Genomic DNA, 27,591 nt, shown 5'->3' on the forward strand with positions numbered 1-27,591 from the left:
TCCCAGTTGTCGAAGATTTCAGAGTTCCGAGAAGACCATACCAAAGTCAAATATATTTATAACTAACCCCTGTCTGTAACCGTATTACGGAAGATGATAACTCGCATCAGCTTTGAAGTGGTTATACTATGTTGAAACACTCGTTTTGAAAAATTCCCAAACAAATCCCACAAGGGCATTGCTGTATCTTTTAAATTCTGTGAATGTAATTTTAACGAATTTGACCCATATTTAACAAAATCTCCCTGTTAGTAATGCATGACAAACCCACCGGAAACGGCTCCCCAGATATGAAGAGGGATTGGAACGTTCGAGTGTTCAAAACAACTGGGAACTCGGAAAAATACGAAGTGAAACTATGATGTCCGTTATCTTCAGCTTGGAAAGTCGGAGCTCTAGAAAGAGGCTCGAGTTCCGGAGTTGGATGACCGTTTAAATCGATTATCCAAGTCAGAGCTCGTTTTTTCCTCCCGAGTTCGCTATCGCTACGAACACTCGGAAATCTAGTTTACTGTTGTCTTGACCGCGGCAAGAGCGCTTGGTCTTTGTCGCAGAAGTGGGAGGGAACGCATGGGCCGTCCTGTATTTTTATTGGTGTTTTGGAATGAAAAGTGGAGTCCAGAGCTATGATTGGTTGCGTTGCCGGCGATATAAAAGTTAAAGAATCACATTTCCTTCTTTCTCTACTCTCTCACAAGGTCGAAGGAAGGCTTTGCCGTTGTTTAACTCCGACCAACATCAGCGTCACCCTCGGTCACGAATTTGGTTAGTACAAGATAGTTTATTCTTAACGTAATCAATGCATTTATTTTCGTTCGACATAAGCATGGTATTTAGCATGCTGACGTCGTTATCCGGTCTGAAGAAGGCTAGTGGACACATTGATTTAATAAACTCGATATAACTAGTTTGTCACCATTCGATCCCAATTTGCTTTGACTGTTTCTCTAACATGGCTAGCCAACTAAATGTATCGTATAGTGTGTTAATTAGCGAGCCGTTCAACCTTTGTCGTGGTCGCATATATGGCAGGTCGAGTTTGGTCATTTGCAGTGCAGGCAGTTTGAAAGACATTCGACTGACTGTTCCAACGTTTGTACACATGTTAATTAAAGGAAAAGGCACGCGATCATCCTCGTAGTTGTCGGCCTAGCTAGTTGTAGCTAGAACGTTCTAGTGCGGTGGTTAAGTCGTTAGTTTCGCACGGATTTCCGACGTGACGCGGCAATGAAACTGCAACCCACGTGGTGTGGCGCACATTTTAATGGCGAGATTTCTTTACAGAAGTGTAATTATACGCAACCTAATATGTGGCACTTTTTTATTGATAGAAAGCTTAATTTGTTTTTGGGTGACTTAATCCGTATTCCTGTGTTTAGGAAACATGTCTACAAGACCAGCAGTTGGCATTGATCTCGGGAGCACCTACTCCTGCTTGGGTGTGTTCCAGCATGGTTGAAATCATTGCCAACAACCATGGCAACAGGACCACTCCAAGTTACGTTTCCTTCAGACTCAGACTTATTGGTGGTGCCGTCAATAATCGGGTTACACAGTATTCGTCGGTACGTTTTTAAGTTCTGATAATTTTATCATTAAATTGCTATATTTTAAATTGTATTTGGTTAGCTGTATGGTACGCCGTTTCAATTATTCTACTCAACCCAAGCTCCAAGTTTAATACAAAGGAGAGGCTAAGTCCTACCCAGAAGAAATTTCCTCTATGGTTCTGTTCAAGATGGAGATTGCTGAAGCCTACCCTGGAAAAGTTATAATTTCAAATGTGTTGACTCTAAATTGACATGTATTTATTTTAAATCTGAAAAGGAAGGTGTAGTTTTTAGTTTTGCAATGACTGGTCAGTTTCTTGATACCCTGTTATTGAATTATTAAAATGTATATTGTTTTTTTCTTTCCCTAGACAGTCAATGCAGTCGTTACCGTGCCTGCTTATTTCAACGACTCCCAGCGCCAGCCATCCAAAGATGCTGGCACCATCTCAGGCCTGAATGTACTGCATATCTTCAATGAGCCAACTGCTGCTCCCATTTCCTACGGCTTGGATAAGTAGGTAAATGGCTTGCTATGATCTTTTTTCTGTTGAGAAGGACTGCAATGCAGGGATTATTCGCTGTGATGAAGTTTACTCCTGCCATTCGTAGTTTCCACCAGAGGTTGAAAGACCAAAGATGGCCCAATACCTTCCTTGGATGTCTGAGCGACTATTTTAACGTACTTCTCGTTTGAAAAACATGTATGTTTTTAGCTCATATAGACTTTATCCTCCAGGTGTATGAGGATGAGAGGGCCATGACCAACGACAACAACCTGTTGGGCAAGTTGGCGCTGACTGGAATACCCCCTGCACCTCGCGATGTTCTTCAGATTGGGGTCACCTTTGACATTGACGCTAACGACATCATGAAGGCGTCTGCAGCTGGCAAGGAGGACAAGATCACTATCCCCAATGACAAGGGTCAGTTTGTGGAAATGGCCTACAGTTACTAGCCCTAACCCAGTAGTTTCGCTGTGATGAAGTTTATTCCTGCCATTCGTAGTTTCCGCCAGAGGTTGAAAGACCAAAGATGGCCCAATTACCTTCCTTGGATGTCTGAGCGACTATTTTAGCGTACTTCTCGTTTGAAAAACATGTATGGTTTTAGCTAATATAGACAGTATCCTCCAGGTGTATGAGGGTGAGAGGGCCATGACCAAGGACAACAACCTGTTGGGCAAGTTGGCGCTGACTGGAATACCCCCTGCACCTCGCGATGTTCTTCAGATTGGGGTCACCTTTGACATTGACGCTAACGACATCATGAAGGCGTCTGCAGCTGGCAAGGAGGACAAGATCACTATCCCCAATGACAAGGGTCAGTTTGTGGAAATGGCCTACAGTTACTAGCCCTAACCCAGTAGTTTCGCTGTGATGAAGTTTATTCCTGCCATTCGTAGTTTCCACCAGAGGTTGAAAGACCAAAGATGGCCAAATACCTTCCTTGGATGTCTGAGCGACTGAAGTGAAATATTTTTCATTTGAAGGCCATTTAATATTTTGCTCATGTTAATCTGTTTATGTTTCTTAGACTGCTGATAATGAAGAGTATGAGCACCAGAAGGAGCATCGTCATGTTGTACCAAGGTGCTGGTATGCCCGACGGCGTGGCTGGTCGATGGTGGTGCGGCTCCTGGTGGCTGGGTTGTCTTAACTGACTTGAGGAAGTCGACGACACCATTCCACTGTTTCTGCAACTACCTCCCCCCTCACAAGCAACTTTTGAAATGTTCTACCTGTTTGTGATGGAGTCAGTGAGATTTTAAAGTTAGAAAAAAAGGTTGTCGATGATAACACTTCTATTGCAACTTTGTTTGCTACAGAACAGTAATTGTCTGTTTGCTCAACTAGGCTGTCAGATTTCACATGGAGTATATTGTGCCTTTAAGACAAAATAAAACATGGTGACCTTCCACCTCAACTTCTAAATGTTGATCTCAAGTGCTTTTTTTTATAAGATCCTTATTTTGGTTAATATTCTTATGACAAAGTTTAATCTCACTTGTGACTTCCCTTAACCATAACCGTCCAGCTGCTAATTGTATCCATTAACATGCGATGGGGAATTTTATGGTGTAATTTTATAAATGCTGACTGAATTTGTTCTGTAAAATGTATTGTGGGAAATGGCGGTAGAAACCCCTTTTTGCGCAAATAAGGTCCTCCCTCTGACTGGGGTGGGTAGGCTAGTGTAGATTAGTCTACTCGCACTATATGCGAGCTGTTGGCTAGGCACTTTTGCTATTTACTGCAAGTTTTTGTGATTACTATCAGCCTTGTGTGTGACAGTTAGCTTTACATTCTAATTCGGGTAACATTGTCTTCAATTGCTTTAGAGTTAAACAGTTACTGCAGTTTGTCAGACTACATATGGTGGGGTAATTTTGCTGAATTATCCCATTAGACCATCTGTAGTAACCCAGTCTATGGTTGGTAGATTTATTTCAACAGCACAATTTACGAGTTTTTGATGCAAAGTTTATTCAGAAATGTATGAATGCAAGGAAAGAATGATGGTGCATGAGAAACATGATAGTTTACATACAAATTACACACGTTCAGCTTTCAAACAAGGAACAGTACTGCCCTATTGCACAGCTCTTTAATAAGCAAAACGCAGCAGCGCTTATGGTGTGGTGGCCAATTATATCTTAAATGTCTCCCCTGTGTCCACCTCTTTTTCCATGTTTCCCCTTCCCAGACCAAGGGAGTTCATCAGTGAAAAATAGAGGTAGGGTTGTCGAGGGACTGAATATAATAAGAAACCTTAGGTGCTGGCTTATTAAGGCCGGTTGCAACCACTACAGAATGTCCGGTCAGAACAAGGATGAGGCGGCTGTCCAGGGTAATGGGAATTTAAAACTTATTCGGGATCGGTATACCATCCCCAGGACGGTTGAGCTAACGTAGACTAATGAAATTAGCATGATGTATGTACAAGAACGTTTCCCAGGACATAGACATATTTGCTATCGGCAGAAAGCTTATTCTTGTTAATCTGACTGCATTGTTTAATTTACAGTAGCTATTACAGTGAAATAATACCATGCTATTGTTTGAGGAGAGTGCACAGTTTTGAACATAGTGATTAATAAACAAATTAGGCACAGGTTTTGTGATGACTAAGTTTCTCTTTGCTTCTGAGTACCCTGGTCACACAGCATAAGACAAAGAGCACTTAGGCAGTCTTGCTACAACATTTAACAGAAATGCAATGGTTCATTGGATCAGTCTAAAACTTTGCACATACGCTGCTGCCATCTACTGGCCAAAATCTAAATTGCAGCTGGGCTGGAATAATACATTATGGCCTTTGTCTTGCATTTCAAAGATGATGGTACAAAAAAAATGCTAAAGAAAGGTTGTTTTTTTTCTTTGTATTATCTTTCACCAGATCTTTTGTGTTATTCTACATTCCTTTCACAATTCCACAAACGATACCAATAATATGCATATCCTTGTTACAGGCAGTTAGATTTAGGTATGTCATTTTAGACGAAAATTGAAAGGGGCGGATCCTTGTAAGATGTCCACACACATCTGACTACTCATGGTTCAGATAACTGAGAATCATGTCCAGTGATAACTGACATTAACTATGTGATTGTTTAGATGCATACACAATTAAACAACAGACACACAGGTATTCAGTCCACAGGAGGAGAAGTTCAGCAGGGGCGTAGGCACGTTTTTGACCACACAGCGTGCTGGGGTCATAGACTGACTGAAACTGAAGTCCCGGGAATCAAGGCCACTGATAGGCTGCAGGAGATGTGGTGGTAATTAGTTAGCGTGACCTTGACCAATAAGACACTAACGAGAGTGGGGGTCCTCTGAATGGGAGACTAAGCTGCCCAACTAGAACTAACAATAAGTGATGGATAGAATCAGCTGACTGAAGCTGGCCGTTTTAACAACTGCAATTAAGGGTGATGGAGGACTGCCAATAGCTAGTAAAGAAAGATATTAGGGAGGGGTCGAAATTAACACACCTGTTTCCCAGCGGAAAATGGGGAAGGGTCATGCTTTTTAAATTTCAGTCGCGGGGTTTAGTATATTTTTTATTTAGGCCAGGGGAGTGTCATGTAATTTGTAATTGATTAAATGTCAAATCCCTGATACTCTGCTGGGCACGAAATATCATGTGCGCCTAGTCTCAAATGATCCATAGCCTATACTAAAGGCCCAGGCTACACGAAGAGCATGCTTAGAGAAGCACAGGGCACAGTTATATTTCTAAGAAAATGTACTTCCTTCCCGTTTTTGCGCTGCTGGGATGGTGTATATAAAACTAGGCTACACTGCATTACACACTGCAATGGATAGGCATTCCCAATCATGAGCTTCAGCCTGCCCTGCTTTTTGTTCTGCCTAACCAATGAATGTGCCGTGTGTGGTGGTACTTCAGGAAGCAAGTCAAATGTTTCTTCGAATGTATATACGCTGCTCAAAAAAATGAAGGGAACACTTAAACAACACAATGTAACTCCAAGTCAATCACACTTCTGTGAAATCAAACTGTCCACTTAGGAAGCAACACTGGTTGACAATAAATTTCACATGCTGTTGTGCAAATGGAATAGACAATAGGTGGAAATTATAGGCAAGACACCCCCAATAAAGGAGTGGTTCTGCAGGTGGGGACCACAGACCACTTCTCAGTTCCTATGCTTCCTGGCTGATGTTTTGGTCACTTTTGAATGCTGGCGGTGCTTTCACTCTAGTGGTAGCATGAGACGGAGTCTACAACCCACACAAGTGGCTCAGGTGGTGCAGCTCATCCAGGATGGCACATGAATGCGAGCTGTGGCAAGAAGGTTTGCTGTGTCTGTCAGCATAGTGTCCAGAGCATGGAGGCGCTACCAGGAGACAGGCCAGTACATCAGGAGACGTGGAGGAGGGCAACAACCCATTAGCAGGACCGCTACCTCCGCCTTTGTGCAAGGAGGAGCAGGAGGAGCACTGCCAGAGCCCTGCAAAATTACCTCCAGCAGGCCACAAATGCGCATGTGTCTGCTCAAACGGTCAGAAACAGACTCCATGAGGGTGGTATGAGGGCTTGACGTCCACAGGTGGGGGTTGTGCTTACAGCCCAACACCGTGCATTTGCCAGAGAGCACCAAGATTGGCAAATTTGCCACTGGCGCCCTGTGCTCTTCACAGATGAAAGCAGGTTCACACTGAGCACATGTGACAGACGTGACAGTCTGGAGACGCCGTGGAGAACGATGCTATGGACTGGCCTGCCCGTTCCCCAGACCTGAATCCAATTGAGCACATCTGGGACATCATGTCTCGCTCCATCCACCAACGCCACGTTGCACCACAGACTGTCCAGGAGTTGGCGGATGCTTTAGTCCAGGTCTGGGAGGAGATCCCTCAGGAGACCATCCGCCACCTCATCAGGAGCATGCCCAGGCGTTGTAGGGAGGTCATATAGGCACGTGGAGGCCACACACACTACTGTGTCATTTTGACTTGTTTTAAGGACATTACATCAAAGTTGGATCAGCCTGTAGTGGGGTTTTCCACTTTAATTTTGAGTGTGACTCCAAATCTAGACCTCCATGGGTTGATAAATTTGATTTCCATTGATAATTTTTGTGTGATTTTGTTGTCAGCACATTCAACTATGTAAAGAAAAAAGTATTTAATAAGAATATTTCATTCATTCAGATCTAGGATGTGTTATCTTAGTGTTCCCTTTATTTTTTTGAGCAGTGTATATAAGTTATGTAAATTATTATGAAATGGCTAATTGTGAGGTCAATAACTCTGATAAATAGCTTCATTATTGGCAACAATACAAGCGTACCTCCGGTCCTCCTTATCTTCGCACGCTCCCTCTCAAACTGAACAGGACATCAGTAGGCCTCGTCCACACGTAGATATTTAATTGTAAAAAAGTAAATATATATATATTTTTTTACATATACATGTATATATATATTTTTTTAAATATATTATATACATTTATATTATATATTTGTATATATTATATTTATATATTATTTATTAACCTCACAATAAGCCATTTTATAATAATTTTCATAACTTATATTACTATGAAGCTGCAGCCGCAGAGATGGACAGCGCATGGGTGCTTAATGTAGGCTAATTCGAGAAGGCCTAATTCATTTAAACAGTCTTCATTTTAATTTGACTTCAGGCTACTAACAACAAGGGTTTTGTGTTGGAGCCTATTTCTTCCTATTCAATAAATAAGAAGTTGGCCTACCTGTTTGACAGATTAAATGATAGTCTGGTATCCATAGATTTTGTCAGCCAATTCCTTCAGTCACCATGCACTCCTTAAATATCTCAGTGAACTGCTTGGTGTGTTAAATTAAAACCAGGGATCGAATTGATGGGGTATGTGAGGGATTTGTGGCTTTGGTTAATGCAAATGGCCAAACGCATAGGCCTAACGTAAACTCACCCAATTCCTACAAATGTGCACAACAACAACATTCAAACGAGGCTATAAAGAAAACTAATGCGACTGTGGCGACTGTGTTGTTCAAAATCCGGGGTGTGAACTAGGTTTCTATTCAAGCGTTCATCGACATGGTAATGCCTCTATAGTATTGGAGAAAAGTTGAAAAAAACAGACCCTCCGTTACATCTAGACGTGTCATGTCATAACGTACAGCACGCATAAAGCCACTATTTCTGTTTTACAATCTCTCTGTAGTGTAACAGTATAACTTTAGACTGTCCCCTCGCGCGAACCAGTCACCCTCGAAGCATCGTTACCCATCGCTCCACAAAAGCCGCGGCCCTTACAGAGCAAGGGGAACTACTACTTCAAGGTCTCAGAGCAGGTGACGTCACCGATTGAAACGCTATTTAGCTCGCACCGCTAACGAAGCTAGCTGTTGCACATCCGTTACAGTAGCACCTCTATCATCCTTTAAAAACAAGAAATGGACAGTGACGGGGTAAGGGGGGGTACCTAGTCATTTTTTGTCATCATTGCATGCAATAATCATTCTCAAAGCCGCTGTTTACGTCTAAGATCACTTTAGCACCGCCCTAAAAACCCGATTCAAATTCGACACAAACCTTGAAATAGTTATGTAATGACACATTATATAAACTCTTTATAGTGTTTTATTGAAATTTTAGAGGTGATAAGGTGATAAGTTGGACAGATCAAGTGAAAAAAAGACATTTTCCCACACGACATCTCTCCTTCTCACTATCACGCATTAGTTTCGCTTCCCCACCCGCCATTTTTAAAAAGACCCGACAGGGCTCATTGCCTGCTTGAATTATGCAGAAACAGGCAGTGTTTAGGTCATGTAATTGATTCTGTTGGAAAGGGGAGAAATTGTGCTTTACAATGGAATTGACATTACAGTTCATCTGGAAGTATTACGTTTTTGGGGCGCTAAAATAAGGGCAATTGTACGGACCAAGGCGATGTACAAGTATACGTGAGTTTACGTTACCTCTTTAAGATTTAGAACAGATTTGAATGGATCTGATTATATAAAGTGACATATAACAACGCTTTATTCCACAAAGCTTTATGCTAGAAACAAGCTGTAAAATGCAAAGACGTGACTCCGATGCATACGACATATCTTAGGTTTGTTTCTATAAGATTCAGAGGCTGCACTACAACCTATAGCCAACGAGACAAATAATTGATTTGGCTTGGGAAGTAATGCGTGATTCTGTCACTATCAATTTACGTTCAACATTTCAACAGGGTATTGAATAACAAGTCAGGAGCAAGCCAGGTAGCCTAAAGAAACTCAATGAATTATTTAGGCTATATTATTATTTTTAAGAAATACATTGTGAAGCATTTGTGATACGCTACAGGATCACCGAACAAAACAACAAACATATTCGCTAAACCCAGCCCCTTCGGGCTCAGACAATATTTTCCCGGTGTTATGATAATGGACAACACCTCCATCTAGTGATTGCGTCGGGGACAACAGTTGTTGACAATTGTAGCTAACACCTATCCCCTTTTTCTAACCTTAACCTCAATCTCCTAACCGGCTACGTTATTTAACCTAACCTGCTGTTAGTTCTCCTAACCTTCTACATTAATACACCTAACCTGCCACGTTAATTAAAAACTGTAATATCTTATGTTTCACTGAATTGTGGCTGAACGACGACACGGATAATATAGAGCTGGCGGGAATTTCCATGCACTGGCAGAACAGAGAAGCTACGTCTGGTAAAACGAGGGGTGGGGGTGTGTGTCTATCTATCTGTCAGTAACAACTGGTGCGCGATGTCTAATATTAAGTCTCAAGGTATTGTTCGTACCTTATGATAAGCTGTAGAACACACTATCTACCAAGAGAGTTCTCATTTATATAATTCATAGCCATCTATTTACCACCACAGACCGATGCTGGCACTAAGACCGGACTCAACCAACTCCATAAGGCCATAAGCAAACAAGAAAATGCTCATCTTGAAGCTGAGCTCCTAGTGGCCGGGGACTTTAATGCAGGAAAACTTAAATCAGTTTTACCACATTTTTACCAGCATGTCACATGTGCAACCAGAGGGGAAAAAACTCTAGACCACCTTTACTCCAAACACAGAGATGCATACAACGCTCTCCCCCGCCCTCCATTTGGCAAATCTGACCATAATTCTATCCTCCTGATTCCTGCTTACAAGCAAAAACCAAAGCAGGAACTACCAGTGACTCGCTCAATACGAAAATGGTCAGATGACTCGGATGCTACGCTACAGGACTGGAATATGTTCTGGGATTTATCCAGTGGCATTGAGGAGTATACCTCCTCAGTCATCGGCTTCATCAATAAGTGCATCGACGACATCGTCCCCACAGTGACCGTACTTACATATCTCAATCAGAAGCCATGGATTACAGGCAACATCCACATCGAGCTAAAGGCTAGAGCTACCGCTTTCAAGGAGTGGGACACTGAGGGACGCCGATAAGAAATCCCTCAGACTAACCATCAAACAAGCAAAGCGTCAATACAGGATTAAGATTGAATCCTACTACACCGGCTCTGACGCTCGTCAGATGTGGCAGGGCTTTAAAACTATTATGGACTACAAACGCGAGCTGCCCAGTGACGCGGGCTTACCAGACAAGCTAAATGCCTTTTGTGCTCGCTTCGAGGCAAGTAACACTGAAGCATGCACAAGAGCACTAGCTGTTCTGGATGACTGTGTGATAACGCTCTCGGTAGCCGATGTGAGCAAGACCTTTAAGAAGGTCAACATTCACAAAGCCGCGGGGCCAGACGGATTACCAGGATGTGTATTCAAAGCATGCACTGACCAACTGGCAAGTGTCTTCACTGACATTTTCAACCTCTCCCTGACCGAGTCTGTAATACCTACATGTTTCATGTAGACCACCATAGCATCCTGACCTGTTGCATCACCGCCTGGTATGGCAACTGCTCGGCATCTGACCATAAGGCACTACAGAGGGTAGTGCGTAAGGCCCAGTACATCACCGGGGCCAAGCTTCATGCCATCCAGGACCTATATAATAGGTGGTGTCAGAGGAAAGCCCATAACATTGTCAGAGACTCCAGTCACCCAAGTCATAGACTGTTTTCTCTGCTACTGTACAGCAAGTGGTATGGGAGCACCAAGTCTAGGGCCAAAAGCCTCTTTAACAGCTTCTACCCCCAAGCCATAAGACTGCTGAACAGTTAATCAAATGGCCACCGGACTATTTGGGCCTTTTTATAAACACATTTCATGTGTTTCATTTTACATGACTGGAGACTTTAGCAGAATCTTTTTTAATACCATGCAAATTATTGAAATGTCAGGCTACTTTGACACTTAGGTGGGGCTAGTTACCTCCTAGTACCATAAGAACAATGTCTAATTGCTGACACAAAAAAAGCAATGTTTGGAGAAAAAAAGGTATTGGATTAAGGTCATGCTTAAGTATAAAATCCATCAATAGCCTAGACCTAGGTGTGTGGAGGAGACACAAATTGTACAATATGAGGAAAATATAGTCCTAAAAAATATTTCCAGTTTCAATTACTTACCCAATGATGTGCAGCTCACTCACCAGATATGGTCAATGCGCTCGTGCAAAAATCCTATTCTCTCTCGTTTTAGATTGTAAAAACAGTACTGTTCACTCAATAGGCCTATTTGGAAGTTGATCAAATATTTTTCGTAGCCTTCAGACAGATAAGTATTTTTGTTTTGTACTATCCCATGATTGTATTTGAAATATTGAAAAAGGCCTGTTTTGGCTGCATGCTGTTCGCTGACAGATTTTCCACAAGTTCCCGACTGTATGCAATGCCTTGTGATTTCGCTACACTCAATCCACAGCTAGGATATACATGTATTTTTTTTTAAAGCTATTGATCTTCTGCGGTTAAATTATAGGCCTACTCTTAGTGTAGTATTCTGAATAATTGTATTTATTTCTGAACAGAGGGTAGTAATTCTATAACTTTGGCAAATGTATTTCAATTTTTCAAGGAGGCTGCAGCACTACCAGCACCCTCCCATGGCTATGATTCTATCAGGAAATAAATGATGAAGTATAACTCTGGAGAGATGGTAGTTGCAGGCTCATGTGTATCAGAGCAGAGAAAGGGAAAGATATCAGAGAAAGGGAATCTCATTCTGGTTCTGTGCAGTGGCTATTTTATCATGTAAATCTTGGTGGGGCAAAAAAAAAAGCCACAACACTAAACAATACATTAAATGCACTATAACGGTGACAAACAGTGCCAAACTGTTAGGGCCTACATAAAGCTGTCCCAACAGCAGTCCCAACACCTTACCACTGCTACATCTCCGCTATCAGCGGAGCCTTGTCTGGCAGCGAAACAGTTCATTCTAACTCATTTACTGCCTTTAAAAAAATATAACTGTTATGGCTGACTTGCTTAAACAAATGTGGTTTCTACTGACAATTGAGATGTACAAACTATGGCATAAGGGGACGACGAGTGGATAAGAGGCATTCCGTGATTTTGATTAAGACATTAAGTGAGATAAGACGGAAGTAGTCATTATAACTATAAGTTCAGCACTTTTGAAATGTACAGCGACAGAATTCAGAACATGGGTCGTTCTTACAGTATTCTCAATGTACACTGTGAGAGAAAAGCAACGTATTTACCAGCTTTGTTTAATATTAATAGTTCATTAAAATGCTTAACAATAGTAAGATACATTTCTTTAGTGCCAATGCTATGCTTCTGAGAAAGGATGGTTCATCTCTTCCACACTCACTCCCAGCAACTGTTCTAGGTGTGTAATCAAGTACATAGGATAGAGAGATAAGCTTGAGGAACAGATAGACCTGTATTGTTTAAATTTCTCTTTGCTTCTGAGTAACCTGGTCACACGGCATAAGACAAAGAGCAGCTGAGAAGTGACCACAGTTCTTCAGCCCCTTCTGTTATTTTACTATCTTCCAAGGGCACAGCTGTGGGGAGATCGAAGAGACTGGAGGCTAGCTTGGTAGAGAAGGGAGTAAACTTAACTGCTGTTATCACTTGTTTGTCCGCTATGACCTCACACCCGATACACCTGGCCACAATAAGAAAACAATGTAGCTTATGATGCCCTGCTCTGCCAGGGAGGGGTGGAACCAACCATGACTAAGCAGTTTTGTGTTTCTATATAAACCCCTTGCATCTTTGTATTATTTGAGCTCTCACACTATTGACTGTGTTTGCATGTAGTGAACTTGCTCCCTTATTAACAAGTGAATAAAGATTTAGTTAGTATAACTGTAATGTGGTGCGTGCTGGTGACAGGGAAGTCAGGCGCAGGAGAATGAACTTGGTAAAAACGGAGCTGTTTAATAAACATTCAAAAAATACTCAGAAAACCAAAGTATACAAAAATAACATAATAGGGTGCAAAACCTGTCACACACCAGAAAAAATAACACACCTACATACAACAAACAATCTCTGAATCTATAGGCTACAAAATCAGCCATTTCCAGCTACAATAGTCATTTACAACATTAACAATGTCTACACTGTATTTCGGATCATTCTGATGTTATTTTAATGGACAAAAATGTGCTTTTCTTTCAAAAACAAGGACATTTCTAAGTGACCACAAACTTTTGAACAGTAGTGTATATCTCTGGCATATTACATAATTTATTCAGCAGCATACAAGACATTTCTGGACTCCCCTCGCTGTCTTTTGTGGGCATCAAACGTCGTCATCAAAGTCTGACAATCTCTGGATTTATGTTGCTTTCTAGACAACTGGGAACTCTGAAAAAAAGGTTGAATCATGATGTCAGTGATCTTCAGGTCGGAGCTCTAGAAATAGGCCCAAGTTCCCGACTTGCAATTCCGAGTTGGATGACTGTTCAAAATGTATTTACCCAGTCAAAGCTCATTTTTATCCCTGAGTTCCCAGATGTCTTGAACTCACTGAAGTCTGAGATTTCCCAGTTTCGAGTTTTGACGCGGCAGAAGTCATGCTGGATTGACAGCATGGCCAATATTGAATGTTTATCCTTTTAAGCTTAGAAAATAGATCCTTAAGCCTAGACTTGGACCACACACCCACTCCACTGAATAGCAGGCTAGGGATTGCTTTGCAATACTTGCAGTTAGCCACTGATTCCTTCCAAACCACTTATTGTTGAATTTGTGATTTCCAACTTGTTGTGTAATGTTTATGTTCAATGACCGATGAGCACCGATATGTTTTATCTATAATTTCTCTTCATTATTTCTCTTCATATGTTAAGGATTGAAAATATTTGCCAGTAGATTATCGACTTGATTCATGATGATGACTGCTAGCTTGCTAGCTAAGATTTTGAAAGTATGATGATGACATGATCAGTCCAATCAAAGTTATGGTAGATATAACGTGATTTGACGTAATTCTATCTGTGGCCAATGAGCTTGAGCCTTCTTGGATGTGCACTTCTAATGTAACTCTATGGCAGCACCCAAGGGACTTGGATTTTTGAGCTCTCCCTGTAGATTTTGCGGCGATGAGTCCCCATGAGTGACAGAACACTGAGCCACTCACGGCACAACTAGAGAACATTACCAACCCCTATGCTCCATATTTTCCGCTGGCTGTCACACCACCACAGAAAGCACTGACCTAGGCTGAATCACCTGCATTTTGCAGCTGGCTTACTCAAGAAAGCAAAAAAGAGACCATGTTTGTATGTGGCTTTGTTAACTCAATTATATATTTAACATTTTTACATTGTTTGCAAACTGATATGTGACACGTATTAATGCCAAAATAACAGGCTAAACAACAAAAATGGCGGGACGCCACTGGTTCTGTAAGAGATACAGACACGCTTCTCTCTCGCACCACCACCCCATTCCACTACTTTATAATATATAATAATAATAATATAATAATATATGCCATTTAGCAGACGCTTTTATCCAAAGCGACTTACAGTCACGTGTGCATACATTCTACGTATGGGTGGTCCCGGGAATCGAACCCACTACCCTGGCGTTACAAGCGCCATGCTCTACCAACTGAGCTACAGAAGGAGCTACAGAAGGACCACGACAATAACTGATCCTACACCAGGCCTACAGTGCTTTCGGGAAGTATTCAGACCCCTTCACTTTTCCCACATTTTGTTATGTTACAGCCTTGTTCTAAAATTGATTAAATAAAACATTTTCCTCATCAATCTACAAATAATACCCCATAATGACAAAGCGAAAACAGGTTAAGATATTTCTGCAAATGTATTATAAATAAAAAACTAATAAATAAGGTATTTCTGTTTTTTTTTGTAATACAACTTTTTAGACCCTTTGCTATGAGACTCAAAATTGAGCTCAGGTGCATCCTGTTTCCATCGATCATCCTTGAGATGTTTATACAACTTGGAGTCCACCTGTGGTAAATTCAATTGATTGGATATTTGGAGATTTGGAAAGGCACACATCTGTTGACCGTGCATGTCACAGTAAAAATCAAGCCATGAGGTCGAAGGAATTGAAAGTACAGCTCTGAGACAGGATTGTGTCGAGGCGCAGATCTGGGGAAGGATACCAACAAATTTATTCAGCATTGTAGGTCCCCAGGAACACAGTGGCCTTCATGCTTCTTAAATCGAAGAAGTCTGGAACCACCAAGACTCTTCCTAGAACTGGCCGCCTAGACAAACTGAGCAATTGGGGGAGAAGGGCCTTGGTCAGGGAGGTGACCAAGAACCCGATGATCACTCTGACAGAGCTCCAAAATTCATCTGTGGAGATGGGAGAACCTTCTCCCAGAAGGACAACCATCTCTGTAACACCTTTATGGTAGGGTGGCCAGAGGGAAGCCACTCTTCAGTAAAAGACACATGACAGTCCGCTTAGAGTTTAGGAAAAGGCACCCAAAGGACTCAGACCATGAGAAACAAGATTCTCTGGTCTGATGGAACCAAGATTGAACTCTTTGGCCTGAATGCCCAACGTCACGTCTGAAGGAAACCTGGCAGCATCCTTAGGTTAAGCATGGTGGTGGCAGCATCATGCTATGGGGATGTTGTTCAGCGGCAGGGACTGGGAGACTAGTCAGGATCAAGGGAAAGATGAATGGAGCAATGTACAGAGAGATCCTTGATGAATACCTGCTCCAGAGTGTTCAGGACCTCAGACTGGGGTGAAGGTTCACCTTTCAGCCAGGACTTGAACCCGATTGAAAATCTCTGGAGAGACCTGAAAATAGCTGTGCAGCAACACTCCCTATCAAAACTGACAGAGTTTGAGAGGATCTGCAGCGAAGAATGGGAGAAACTCCCCAAATACAGGTGTGCCAAGCTTGTAGCATCATACCCAAGAAGACGCTATGCTGTAATCGTTGCCAAAGGTGCTTCAACAAAGTACTGAGTAACGGGTCTGAATGTTTATGTAAATGTGATATTTCAGTTTTTTTTATTTTCAATACAATTGCAAAAACTTCTAAAAACCTATTTTTTGCTTTGTCATTATTGGGTATTAGGTGTAGATTCACTGTTGAAACCGTTTTGAAAAAGTCAAGTGGTCTGAATACTTTCCGAATGCACTGTATGTTTGCCGGGACTCTTTCATTCAACACAACTTGTAACTCTTCTGTACAGTAGCAGTGCGTGGGTAAAATCAGTGGGTAAGTCAAGTTTCCTCTACGCCACTGTGATATGCAAGAAGGCAGAGACAACAAAAATGTATAAGAAGGCTGAGATAACAAAAAGTTTCATCACAAAACCAGAGAGCAACATCTGCCCAGTAAAGTCTACAAAGCAAATATCGCATGTAACAAACAATTATATGACCTACAGCATGGTCAAGCACTAATAATACTAATAACACTAATACTAATAACAACTACTGATTTTAGAACCACAGAGTTACCTCAAGTCAGCACAAAGACAACAGGAGCACTGCCTCTGCTATTCCAGCACTGTTTAAAAATTTAAACATTATCCAAACTAACAAGACAAGACAACAACATCTTGGCCACGTTCTGTTATAATCTCCACCCGGCACAGCCAGAAGAGGACTGGCCACCCCACATATGCTCTCTCTAATTCTCTCTTTCTTTCTCTCTCTCGGAGGACCTGAGCCCTAGGACCGTGCCCCAGGACTACCTGACATGATGGCTCCTTGCTGTCCCCAGTCCACCTGACTGTGCTGCTGCTCCAGTTTCAACTGTTCTGCCTTATTATTATTCGACCATGCTGGTCATTTATGAACATTTGAACATCTTGGTCATGTTCTGTTATAATCTCTACCCGGCACAGCCAGAAGAGGACTGGCCACCCCACATAGCCCGGTTCCTCTCTAGGTTTCTTCCTAGGTTTTGGCCTTTCTAGGGAGTTTTTCCTAGCCACCGTGCTTTTACACCTGCATTGTTTGCTGTTTGGGGTTTTAGGCTGGGTTTCTGTACAGCACTTTGAGATATCAGCTGATGTACGAAGGGCTATATAAATAAATGTGATTTGATTTGATTTGACTGTATGCTTAGTGTAATACATTGAAAACAAACTTAAAGATACCAAAAACAACGTAGTCCAATCAATGCTGCTAAATAGCAACATTCTATGGAGCTGCCCCCACAATTGACACACCGCATTTTCCACCAATACTACACATTCCTTTGTCCCATGCCCTCCTGCACACTTCTGACATCTCGGAATTGTCATATGAAACACCTTAGTGGGTTCGGCACAAAGGCTCTCACTGGATAACTGATATATCCTAACATGACTTTATCAGGTAAATATTAAAAACTCAAAAGGACAGACAAAGTCTTCTTGGTTTCACCACACTCGCCACCAGGTCTGCGTCACACCAAACGGCAACCATCAGAGGGAATTTCCATTTCAGTTGTTCCACCTCAACAATTAACGCCACCCCAGTAATCACACCTTTCAAAGGCACCCTGCTCCGGAGAGCAAAGCAAGTTACAGGTCTTGTCCATAGTCGCGTTACACTAAGCACCCCTTCCCTCTGGACGGAAGAAACACAGAAAATCATCACAGGAGCAGATTGTGGACTATAGGAAAAGGAGGGCCGAACAGGCCATTAACAGGATGAAGTGGAGTGGGTTGAGAGTTTCAAGTTCCTTGGTGTCCTCATCACCAACTGGTCCAAACACACCAAGACAGTTGTGAAGAGGGCTGTTGATGAATAGCTATATGAGAAACGAGACCAAGTTGAGACTCTGGACAAGGCGGATAAGGTATAATACAAGGCTGTTTATTCAAGAGTAATAATATATGGTAAAGCGTGCTGCACGGCCCCTTTTCGTCTAGTTCTTATGGAACCGTCGGAAAAAAAGAGAGGCTGAAACATGACGTGCAGTTCTCTTTAATACATTGAAATGACGTAGGTAGATTCTTGTAGTCCTGGCTTCTGGTAGGTTGCTTGTAGGTGATAGACAGTCCCCTCCAGCCTGGTGTCCGTATCCCATTGGTTCTCGAAAAGAGTTCTTTGTCTTTGGAGTCCATCCCGAAGGGGGTCGGGTGTGTGTTTTAGGAATGTGCTTTAGGAATTTCAGTGTATATGTTCAGTGTATATATCTCAGTCAGCCCCCCGTACGAGTTAGTTGTACCAGTGCGATTAGTATCTACAGAAGGAGATCATGGTTAGGCCACATGATCTGGTTATCATGGTTATCATGGTTAGGCCACATACAGACAACAGTCAGTGAATGTGTTATTACATGTGTTTAATATGTTTATTACAGGGCACAACAACACTTTCTCCCCTCAGGAGACTGATAAGATTTGGCATTGGTCCCCAGATCATCAAAAAGTTATCCAGCTCCACCGTCGAGAGCATCCTGCATCATTACCTGGTTTGGCAACTGCTCGGCATCTGACCGTAAGGCTCGACAGAGGGTAGTGCGTATGGCCCAGTACATCACTGGGGCTAACCTTCCTGACATCCAGGACCTATATACTTGGCGGTGTCAGAGGAAGACCCAAAAAATGGTTGAATCCTCCAGTCACCCAAGCCATAGACTGTTCTCTCTGCTACCGCACGGCAAGCGGTACCGGAGCGCCAAGTCTAGCACCAAAAGGCTCTTTAACAGGTTCTACCCCCAAGCCATAACCAGACTATTTACATTGACCCCCCCTTCGCTTTTTTTTACACTGTGCTACTCGCTGTTTATTATCTATGCATAGTCAAATTACTTCGACTAACCTGTACCCATAACACAAATTACTTCGACTAACCTGTACCCCCACACATTGACTCGGTATGTATACAGGTACCACCTGTATACAGCCTTGCTATTGTTATGTAATTTTCTTGTGTTACTTTTTGATTTAAAAAAATCGACTTTAGTTTATTTAGTAAATTTCTTGAACTGCATTGTTGGTTAAATCAAATCAACGTTTATTTGTCACGTGCGCCGAATACAGCAGGTTACGTATACAACAACCTTACAGTGAAATGCTTACTTACAGGCTCTAACCAATGGTGCGAAAAAAAGTAAGCATTTCACGGTAAGGTGCCTACACCGGTTGTATTCAGCGCACGTGACAAATAAAATGTGATTTGAAGTCCACTTTGAACTGCTTTCACCGATTTTAATAGTACCCGATGTATTTTCTACCCGGCCTGAGACTACATATGGATCTGCCAAACGAAAGGGAAAAAAATTCAAAAAATGTCACTCCCAGTGGGCCCAAATCATCCTTTGCGTTTTCTCCATGCTTCTCTTCTATCTTTTCAACTTTTTCCCTCTGGGCTGCATGTCTCAGAGGACACGTCTTAGCGAAGGGTCAATTGGTCCAGTCATTTTAATATACGCATAATTGGATGCCCTGCAAAGCCGCCAATACCCCTGCGCAGGCGCAAATCACTGTCTGTACGCGTCCGTTCGTTTCCATGGTTGCCTTTCTTCAGAACTGGAGAATAACATTGGTGAGTGTCTTTTGACATTGTACAAACCAGTCGATAATACCAGCGTCTCTCAGCTTTTAACATTTTCTCTCACGCTAATAAACTGTCTAAACCGTTTTAGATAGACAAGCAAACCATAGTTGTTGCTGGTTGTTGCCTAGGGGAGCAAGAAGCGGTGCAAAGCAAACCCAGTTCAGTAGTCAACATAAAGTGACACGTTTAATTAGAGAATCAAATGATAGTATAGGCTAACGTTAGTTCATGAGCCAGACACCCTAAATTCGGCCGTCGGGCACACTTCGTGTGATGATGTCTCATTGTGATTTTTTTTTTATGTCCCAGTGTTGTGCGAAAGCATTGGGAGCTTGCTGTGTGTTATCGCTCTTTCTTTCTTCCCTAAGTTACCTATCAACATGGCTGGCAAAACTTCAAACGTTACAATTTGTCAACACGTGCGAAAAATGTGCTACAGAGGTACGGTTAGATAGTAGTCCTCTGTTATTTTCAAGGTTCTGAACAAAGTGTTGAGTTTGCTAACTAATTCTCCACAACAAGTAAAGTTGAAGGCAATGTCCGCTTCTGACAGCTAACGTTAGCAGCTAAGCCTAAGAAATGTGTGAAAATATCGCGAATATTCTATTCTGAATATGTCATTTAGCTTTTTGATACAGAGGTTTTTCAAGAAGTGAACAAGCAGCCATCGGTAAAGTAAACATCTGTGCACACCTACTGTACTGTAATGAAAGCAGCATACTGACAGTGACAGTTCAACTACAACCAAGCTCTCAACTTTTTCCTCAGCACAGCAGTACAAAATGGAAGGTAAAAAGGGACCTGAGCACGGAAAGACCTATGTCAGGTTAAAGGATGAACACAGGAAACCCTGTCCACTAAAACCAGAGGTTGGTTTAAGCCTGTGGGACGCCGCTGAATCGGACACAGAGAGCTTGGTCCAGGAGAGGGACTATCAGCTTGAGCTTCAGAGGCGAATTGGTGTTGAGTCTGGTGACCAGAAAATGACACAACCCCAAGAGGAAGACACAGATGGCTCATGTCTAGATGAGGGGGAACTTCATGTCTATGATAGTCTTGAGGTATCAGCACCCAGGCAGAACAAAAAGAACATCCAGCAGCAGAGCAGAGACAAAGAGGTGTCCAGGTAGGCCCTAAACCTTTGCTTTATCACCACTGCTATATGGTGATGGTTATACTGTCATCGTAACCTAAGCAAACTGAAAACTAGTGTGCCCTGTACTACTGCATGGAAGTAGGCCTACATATAAAAACAACCAAAGTAGGCCTACACAATACACTTGCAACTCATGTAATAGCTTTGTGAGGACCATTTTCATCTGCCACATCAAACAATAGTGTAGAAATCAAGTCTTGAACCATGTTGTTCACATTTTTTGCATGACTCAGCCTATACTTAATACTGTTAGGATAACCGTCTGTGTAGGAGAATGAAAAGTAAATAGGTTTGCGATCTAGAAGGGGTAAAAAAATAGATTTCTCATAAGACATTGTGCTGAATATCAATGTGACTCTTCAACAAATGTGTCTAATGTTCAAAATGTATTTACAAAGCAGGACATACATATTTGTCTCATGATGCAGATACAAAGAGGCAAAAACACCATTCATAAATGGTCTGCCAAAGAGATTCAGTCAATCTGCCAAGTTCATCCAAATTCTATTATGCATGGGATGGATCCTGACAGATTCTCAGCCATTGGAAATAGGCCTACAGTTAATGTGACCGGTGTAGATGCATAATGTCAAGTAGGCATTCACATCACTGGAAATAGGCCTAAACATTGTTATCTTATACACTGAACAGAAATATAAATGCAGCATGCAACAATTTCATAGATCTAACTGAGTTACAGTTCATATAAGGAAATCAGTCAATTAAAATGAATTCCTTAGGCCCTAATCTATGGATTTCACATGACTGGGAATACACATATACATCTGTGGTCACAGATTCCTTTAAAAAAGGTAGGGCCATGGATCAGAAAACCAGTCAGTATCTGGTGTGACCACCATTTTCCTCATGCAGACTTGATCAGGCTGTTGATTGTGGCCTGTGAAATGTGTCCCACTACTCTTCTATGGCTGTGTAAAGTTGCTGGATATTGTATTGGGGGGAACTGGAACACGCTGTTGTACACGTCAATCCAGAGCATCACAAACATGCTCAATGGGTGACATGTCTTGAGTACACAGGCCATGGAAGAACTGGGACATTTTTAGCTTCCAATAATTGTGTACAAAACCTTGCGAGCATTATCATGCTGAAACATGAGGGGATGGCGGCGGATGAATGGCACGACAGGATCTTGTCACTGTATCTCTGCATTAAAATTGCCATCGATAAAATGCAATTGTGTTTGTTGTTCGTAGCTTATGCCTGCCCATACCATAACCTCACCTCCATCATGGGGCACTCTGTTCACAACAGTGACATACGCAAACCGCTTTCCCACACGACGGAATACACGCCATCTGCCTGGTATAGTTGAAACTGGGATTCATCTGTGAAGAGTACACTTCTCCAGCGTGGTAATGGCCATTTAAGGTGAGCATTTGCCCACTGCAGTCAGGTCATGACCCTGGGGAGGACGACAAGCATGCAGATTAATTTCCCTGAGATGGTTTGTGACAGTTTGTGCAGAAATTCTTTGGTTGTGCCATCCCACAGTTTCATTAGCTGTCTGGGTGGCTGGTCTTAGACGATCCCGCAGGTGAAGAAGCCGGATGTGGAGATCCTGGGCTGGCGTGGTTACATGTGGTCTGCGGTTGTGAGGCCAATTGGACATACGGCCAAATTCTCTAAAACAACATTGGAGGCAGCTTATGGTGGAGAAATTGACATTACATTCTCTGGCAACAGCTCTGGTGGACATTCCTGCAGTCAGCATGCCAATTGCATGCTCCCTCAACTTGAGACATCTGTGGCATTGTGTTGTGTGACAAAACTGCACATTTTAGAGTGGCCTTTTATTGTCCCCAGTACAAGGTGCACCTGTGTAATGATCATGTTGTTTAATCAGCTTCTTGATATTCCACCTGTCATGTGGATGGATTATCTTGGCAAAGGAGAAATGCTCACTAACATGGATGTAAACAAATTTGTGTACAATATTTAAGAGAACTACACTTTTTCTGCGTATGGACATTTTCAGGGATAATTTATTTCAGTTCATGAAACATTGGACCAACACTTATCATGTTGCTTGCATTGATATTTTTGTTCAGTATATTTTCCCAAAGTGGACTTTAAGACATTTTCAGTTTGTTCAGTAGGTGGCAGTAGTAGATCATAAGTGGCACCTCAAACTTATTTGTCTTCTTCACCATGGTTGTGCATCTCAAAGGGTAGTAATAGCCTATAACATTAGTGTAAACATGTATTTTTTCCCGTTGTAATGTTTGAACAAGCTGATCAGATTTCAGTTAAACTAGATGTGCTATTTATTCAAATCTTTACTGGAACATGTTATGTTGTACACTAAATCATAATCAGAAGTGTCTAAAATACAAATAGGCTACAGGGGAAGTAGGCCTACAGGGCATTATTTATTGATAATTATGTTACAACCAACTGTGATTGTTTTCAAATGAGCCAAGGCATTCCACTTTTTATTTTGCTTTTCTGAACATTAGAACAATTCAAGTGAATTATATCATTGTTGCGCTATTTACTTTAGGCAAATTAGTGCCTCACTTTTAATTAGGTCTAATCTGTTTATTGCATTTGAAAATACTGTTTTCAAGTACACAAATTCATCAAAATGAAGATTATAATACAGTGCTTATGTAAAATGTTATATGGAAAACTCCTGCAACAATAAAGCATTTTTCTCACTAAACAGCACATGGAAGATAAAAGATGAATAGCGTTCATTCTTCACTCAACAATGGAACAAGGCCAATAATTGAGCCTGATGCACGCATTGGCAAATTAATTGAGCTGTCAGAAGACGTGTCAGGCTAATTTAGGTACTTTCCGAGTAACTGCCTTCATTTAAGGCAAATTAGATTTAAATTTTGTTGGAGGTTATCACAATAAGTGGTCACTCTGCTGTCCATTAACTGGCCAGCTCTTCATTGTCAACATGCCAGAGACCTCTCTGATGCAGGAATCTGAAGAGAGGACCCCCACATCTGTTTGTCACTCTCCCCATCTACTGGAACTGTTTCCTCACTGACCTCGCAATAATAATTTCACCCTAAACAGAGAGGGGCTATTCTCTCATTGTTGGTTCCGGGCAAATTGATGCCCGCCAAATGAAGATCCACTTCACCACGTAGGCACACATTGTTTCAGTGAAAATGACCATGACAGATACTCACAAAAGGGTCCATTTCAGATTGTCTGCCCCGAGAACAGTCCCAATTTCCCAGCGTCATAGTCTCATTGATCGGCTCTGTCCTCAAAGCCGGGCGTCCACATTCACAACAGTGGGCATTTCACACCCATGTATAGCCTACTCGTCATTCAATCAATGAATGTCCCCATTCAAGCACCTCTATTCATCCAGTGCAATATTTTTCTGTTTACCTCGTGATTTCTTTTGAATGCTGATAAAGAAACACGTTTGAACATTTTCCATAATCTCTTTTTACTTCCCCCACAGTTCAGTTTTTATTCTTACACTGTTTCTTGAAATCAACCGAGTACATTTTGTTGCGTGTTTGGTCATTATCTCGACTACCATATAATAGCCTATGGGTGTTGTTTTGTGCACGGTAAAGAAGACGTCGCCCAGCTGTGTTGTATCCATAATAAATTCTCCAGCTTCTCCAGTCATTACTGAGCCATCCCTTACCCTTTTGGCCTCATTGAGTGAAGTGCCCTACACCTAGGCAGCCCCGGGCAGGGGCATCATGAGATGAGGAGTACGCTTCCCCTTGTCCGCCAAGCAGCACAACAAAGAGGCACTCTGCTAATTATTTTAATGAGATCTTTTCATCCCCGTTAGAAGGGGCACATTAGGTAGCAATTTCAGTCCATTTTCTAAGCTGAAAATTCCCATTTGTGAACCATTCGCCAGTAGTAGTCTTCAGGCACTCCCTCATTATTGGATAAGGAGATGAAAATATGAAGATTACGTATAAATACAGGCAAATAATGTGCTGATGTCAAATTCAATTTGGAACAGCGGCTTGTCTGTTCAAAGAAGGACTCACTCTCATTGTTTAAGGACACCATCAGTATTGTTGAGGTGTACAGTAACACCTATTGTACTGCTGACCTCTCAAAGCTTGTTGGGTTCTTCGTAAAATCTTTATTTTCAGGAATGGAGGCCTACTTGGTCCTAATACTTTTGTATTCAATGACAATAATAGGATCTTCCATTTCTTGCAATATATTTTATTTCATCATAGGCCAGCCTATTGTACCTTTTTATGATGTTTTAATCATTCACATTGGTCTTTCCCATTATAGTGTTCTGATTTAGGTTGGTCACTAAAGAAAATGCAAATTCCACTAGTCATGTAAATGTTCTACTAACGCCTCTATTCTAAAACTTTGCAGACAGATGCACTACGATGACACCTACGCAGAATTGCGCTACGATCCCAACTGGAGGACTAATCTTGAGGGAGCTCGACAGTTCGACAAGATGACCCCACCACTTCCCCTCGAGGAAGAATCCTACAACTCGGATGAACAATCTGAGGAGCGCCATAGAGAGAGAGGACAGGAGCTTTCAGGGAGTGGAGGATACAGATACATATTTTCCTGCAGTCCAGCTCTTGCAGAGGGTATGACTCCAGAAATCACAAGTAACGAACTTCAATCTAAACACCCCCTAACGTCTTACCACCTCCCCCCACTGCAGAATCAAGTTATCAGAGAGGTTTCACCTGCATTTTCCTACCACCTTCATCAGAACCAAGTTATAGGGGATAGCTTGCCAGAGTCCACCCACCCAAGTCCTGGTGTGCCATCTGAAAAAGCCATGGAAAGAAACCCACACCAGAGAGTCAAGGCCAACCGAGGTGTGAGGAATCCAACCAATGCCACTGGTGGTGAAATCCAAGCTAGCTTTCCTGACCTGGAAGACCGTTACAGGGAGACACATGACAGAAATTATAGAGCTTTTCAGATTTACTACAATCAAGAGCAGTACGGACAGGCTAGTGGGACAGTGGCCGAGAAACAGTTACAGAATTCGATGTCCTCTAAATCAAAGGGTTCGCGGCACTTGTCCAGCAGAAAGCCAGACATACCAAGGGAGGACATCATTGAACGCAACAGAGTGACACTGGGGATCAACGCAGCCAAACAGGGCTCGTACCTGAGGGCACATGCACAACAGAAGGAGGTGAAATCAGACAGCCAAAATCAGGTAGGCTTATGTGTTGATAAGCTGTGTTTCTGAATTTGGTTGTGTATGAAGGCAACCACAGGTGGCCTCCTGTTTATTCCAATTATTTTTGCCCTCCTGTTGAATAGGCAGGTAGCCTAGCAGTTAGAGCGTGGGGACAGTAACCGAAAGGTTGCTTGTCCAAATTCTAGAGCTTGCAAGGCGGAAAAATCTGCCTTTCTGCTCCCCGAGCGCCGATGACGTGGATGTCGATTAAGGCAGCCATCCGCACCTCTCTGATTCAGAGGGGTTGGGTTAAATGCGAAAGACATGTTTCGGTTGAATGCATTCAGTTATGCAACTAAGTATCCCCTTTCCCTAGGTTGTAGTTTAAAAACTAGCCACTAGGAGCTGCACAAACATACTGTAACTCTTAATCTCCTTTAAAGGAATAGTTTATCCCATATCCAAAACTCCCAAGTGATTCCATACTCTGTCCCTGGAGTGCAGAACTGAGACCACTGCAAAAACGGGTCATGTGACTATGCAGGCCTCACTCTGCTTCGTTGTCAGTGAATGCAGGATTCACAAATCTGTGGACAAATTCATAGTTTCTTTGAAAGTGTACGGTCAAATTAGCTGTTTTTGTCAATAGTACTATCGGTTTGGAGTCTGGAAATATGTAATTTTCCATCTAAAATGTGCAATTATTTTATATAGCGGACTGCCACAGCAGCGAAAATAGGTAACAACTGCACTTTTGGGCACCCTCATGAGGGAGACCCTGCTATAGAGAAACGTCACGATATTTCGGAGCTGGTGCGAAAGTTGATAAAGTTAGGACTATCGCAGGTAAAGTTAATTATGCAAAGTGGAAAAAGAGATGGCAGCAAGAGCAAGCTGGTGTTTGGCCCCTGGCTGCACTTTATATAGGAAATCAAGGGAAGAAGTTTCACAGTTTTCCGGTAAAAGATAAGCAAAAGATGGTTAGTAGCAGTTAGAAATAGTAAATACAATGTGGGTTACATACTCCTGCAGCCAACCTTACATCGCTGTGTGTGTGTACCAAGCACTTCAGCGACTATTCATAGGAACAAGATATGCAATCTGAAATGATGGGGACAGAAAACCGAAGGATACTTATAGATACAGCTGTTGCTACTGTATTTCTATGGACTAGATCTGGCGCAGTGCCAAAATACACAGCGTGTCTGAGAAGCGAAAGCGACAAAGCAAGCGTGCAGAGGTATGTAGTCTAGCCTGATCCTTTGAGTTTGAGGTGTTCTTATTGTGTTATCAGACCAGTGGTGGTCGGTGCTGTTTAAGATGAGGGAGGATAATGGCCTTATTTCTATTACAGCAT

The 27,591-nt window shown here is 42.1% G+C and overlaps 2 protein-coding genes and 3 non-coding genes across 14 annotated transcripts in view; all 5 read left to right on the top strand.

The window, feature by feature from the left end:
* The first annotated feature begins 375 nt into the window (after positions 1 to 375).
* Positions 376 to 3,484, top strand: LOC118389955 (heat shock 70 kDa protein PPF203-like). Of its 9 annotated transcripts, none has more exons than XR_008147415.1 (6): positions 431 to 765; positions 1,380 to 1,565; positions 1,926 to 2,071; positions 2,290 to 2,476; positions 2,687 to 2,873; positions 3,087 to 3,484. XR_008147415.1 is itself a non-coding variant. In XM_052529788.1 (3 exons), exons 1-3 carry the CDS (start codon positions 2,257 to 2,259, stop codon positions 3,092 to 3,094), a joined length of 228 nt encoding a protein of 75 aa, XP_052385748.1. In that variant the 5' UTR covers positions 2,104 to 2,256; the 3' UTR covers positions 3,095 to 3,484. The 9 variants fall into 9 exon arrangements, 1 of the variants encoding a protein (XP_052385748.1); XR_004826886.2 differs by having other exon boundaries at positions 441 to 765; positions 1,922 to 2,067; XR_004826885.2 differs by having other exon boundaries at positions 453 to 765; positions 1,922 to 2,071.
* LOC118390820 (small nucleolar RNA SNORD14) lies at positions 2,129 to 2,222 on the top strand. Its single transcript, XR_004827020.1, has one exon. It is a non-coding gene; the product is annotated as a small nucleolar RNA SNORD14 (small nucleolar RNA).
* Positions 2,525 to 2,619, top strand: LOC118390811 (small nucleolar RNA SNORD14). The gene has a single exon (XR_004827012.1). It is a non-coding gene; the product is annotated as a small nucleolar RNA SNORD14 (small nucleolar RNA).
* On the top strand, positions 2,922 to 3,015 carry LOC118390800 (small nucleolar RNA SNORD14). The gene has a single exon (XR_004827002.1). It is a non-coding gene; the product is annotated as a small nucleolar RNA SNORD14 (small nucleolar RNA).
* A 16,327-nt stretch (positions 3,485 to 19,811) lies between the features above and the next one.
* jhy (junctional cadherin complex regulator) overlaps positions 19,812 to 27,591 on the top strand; it is a 31,784-nt gene continuing 24,004 nt past the window's right edge. Inside the window, exons 1-2 of one of the 2 annotated variants that reach the window (XM_035779993.2) lie at positions 19,812 to 21,067; positions 25,454 to 26,270. In XM_035779993.2, coding sequence (XP_035635886.1) covers positions 20,724 to 21,067; positions 25,454 to 26,270 — 1,161 coding nt within the window. In that variant the 5' untranslated portion in view covers positions 19,812 to 20,723. The remainder of the gene's footprint in view (positions 21,068 to 25,453; positions 26,271 to 27,591) is intronic. The other variant, XM_035779994.2, reaches the window with a different exon arrangement.

Source organism: Oncorhynchus keta, chromosome 11 (genome assembly GCF_023373465.1).
Source record: "Oncorhynchus keta strain PuntledgeMale-10-30-2019 chromosome 11, Oket_V2, whole genome shotgun sequence".
NCBI lineage: Eukaryota > Metazoa > Chordata > Actinopteri > Salmoniformes > Salmonidae > Oncorhynchus > Oncorhynchus keta.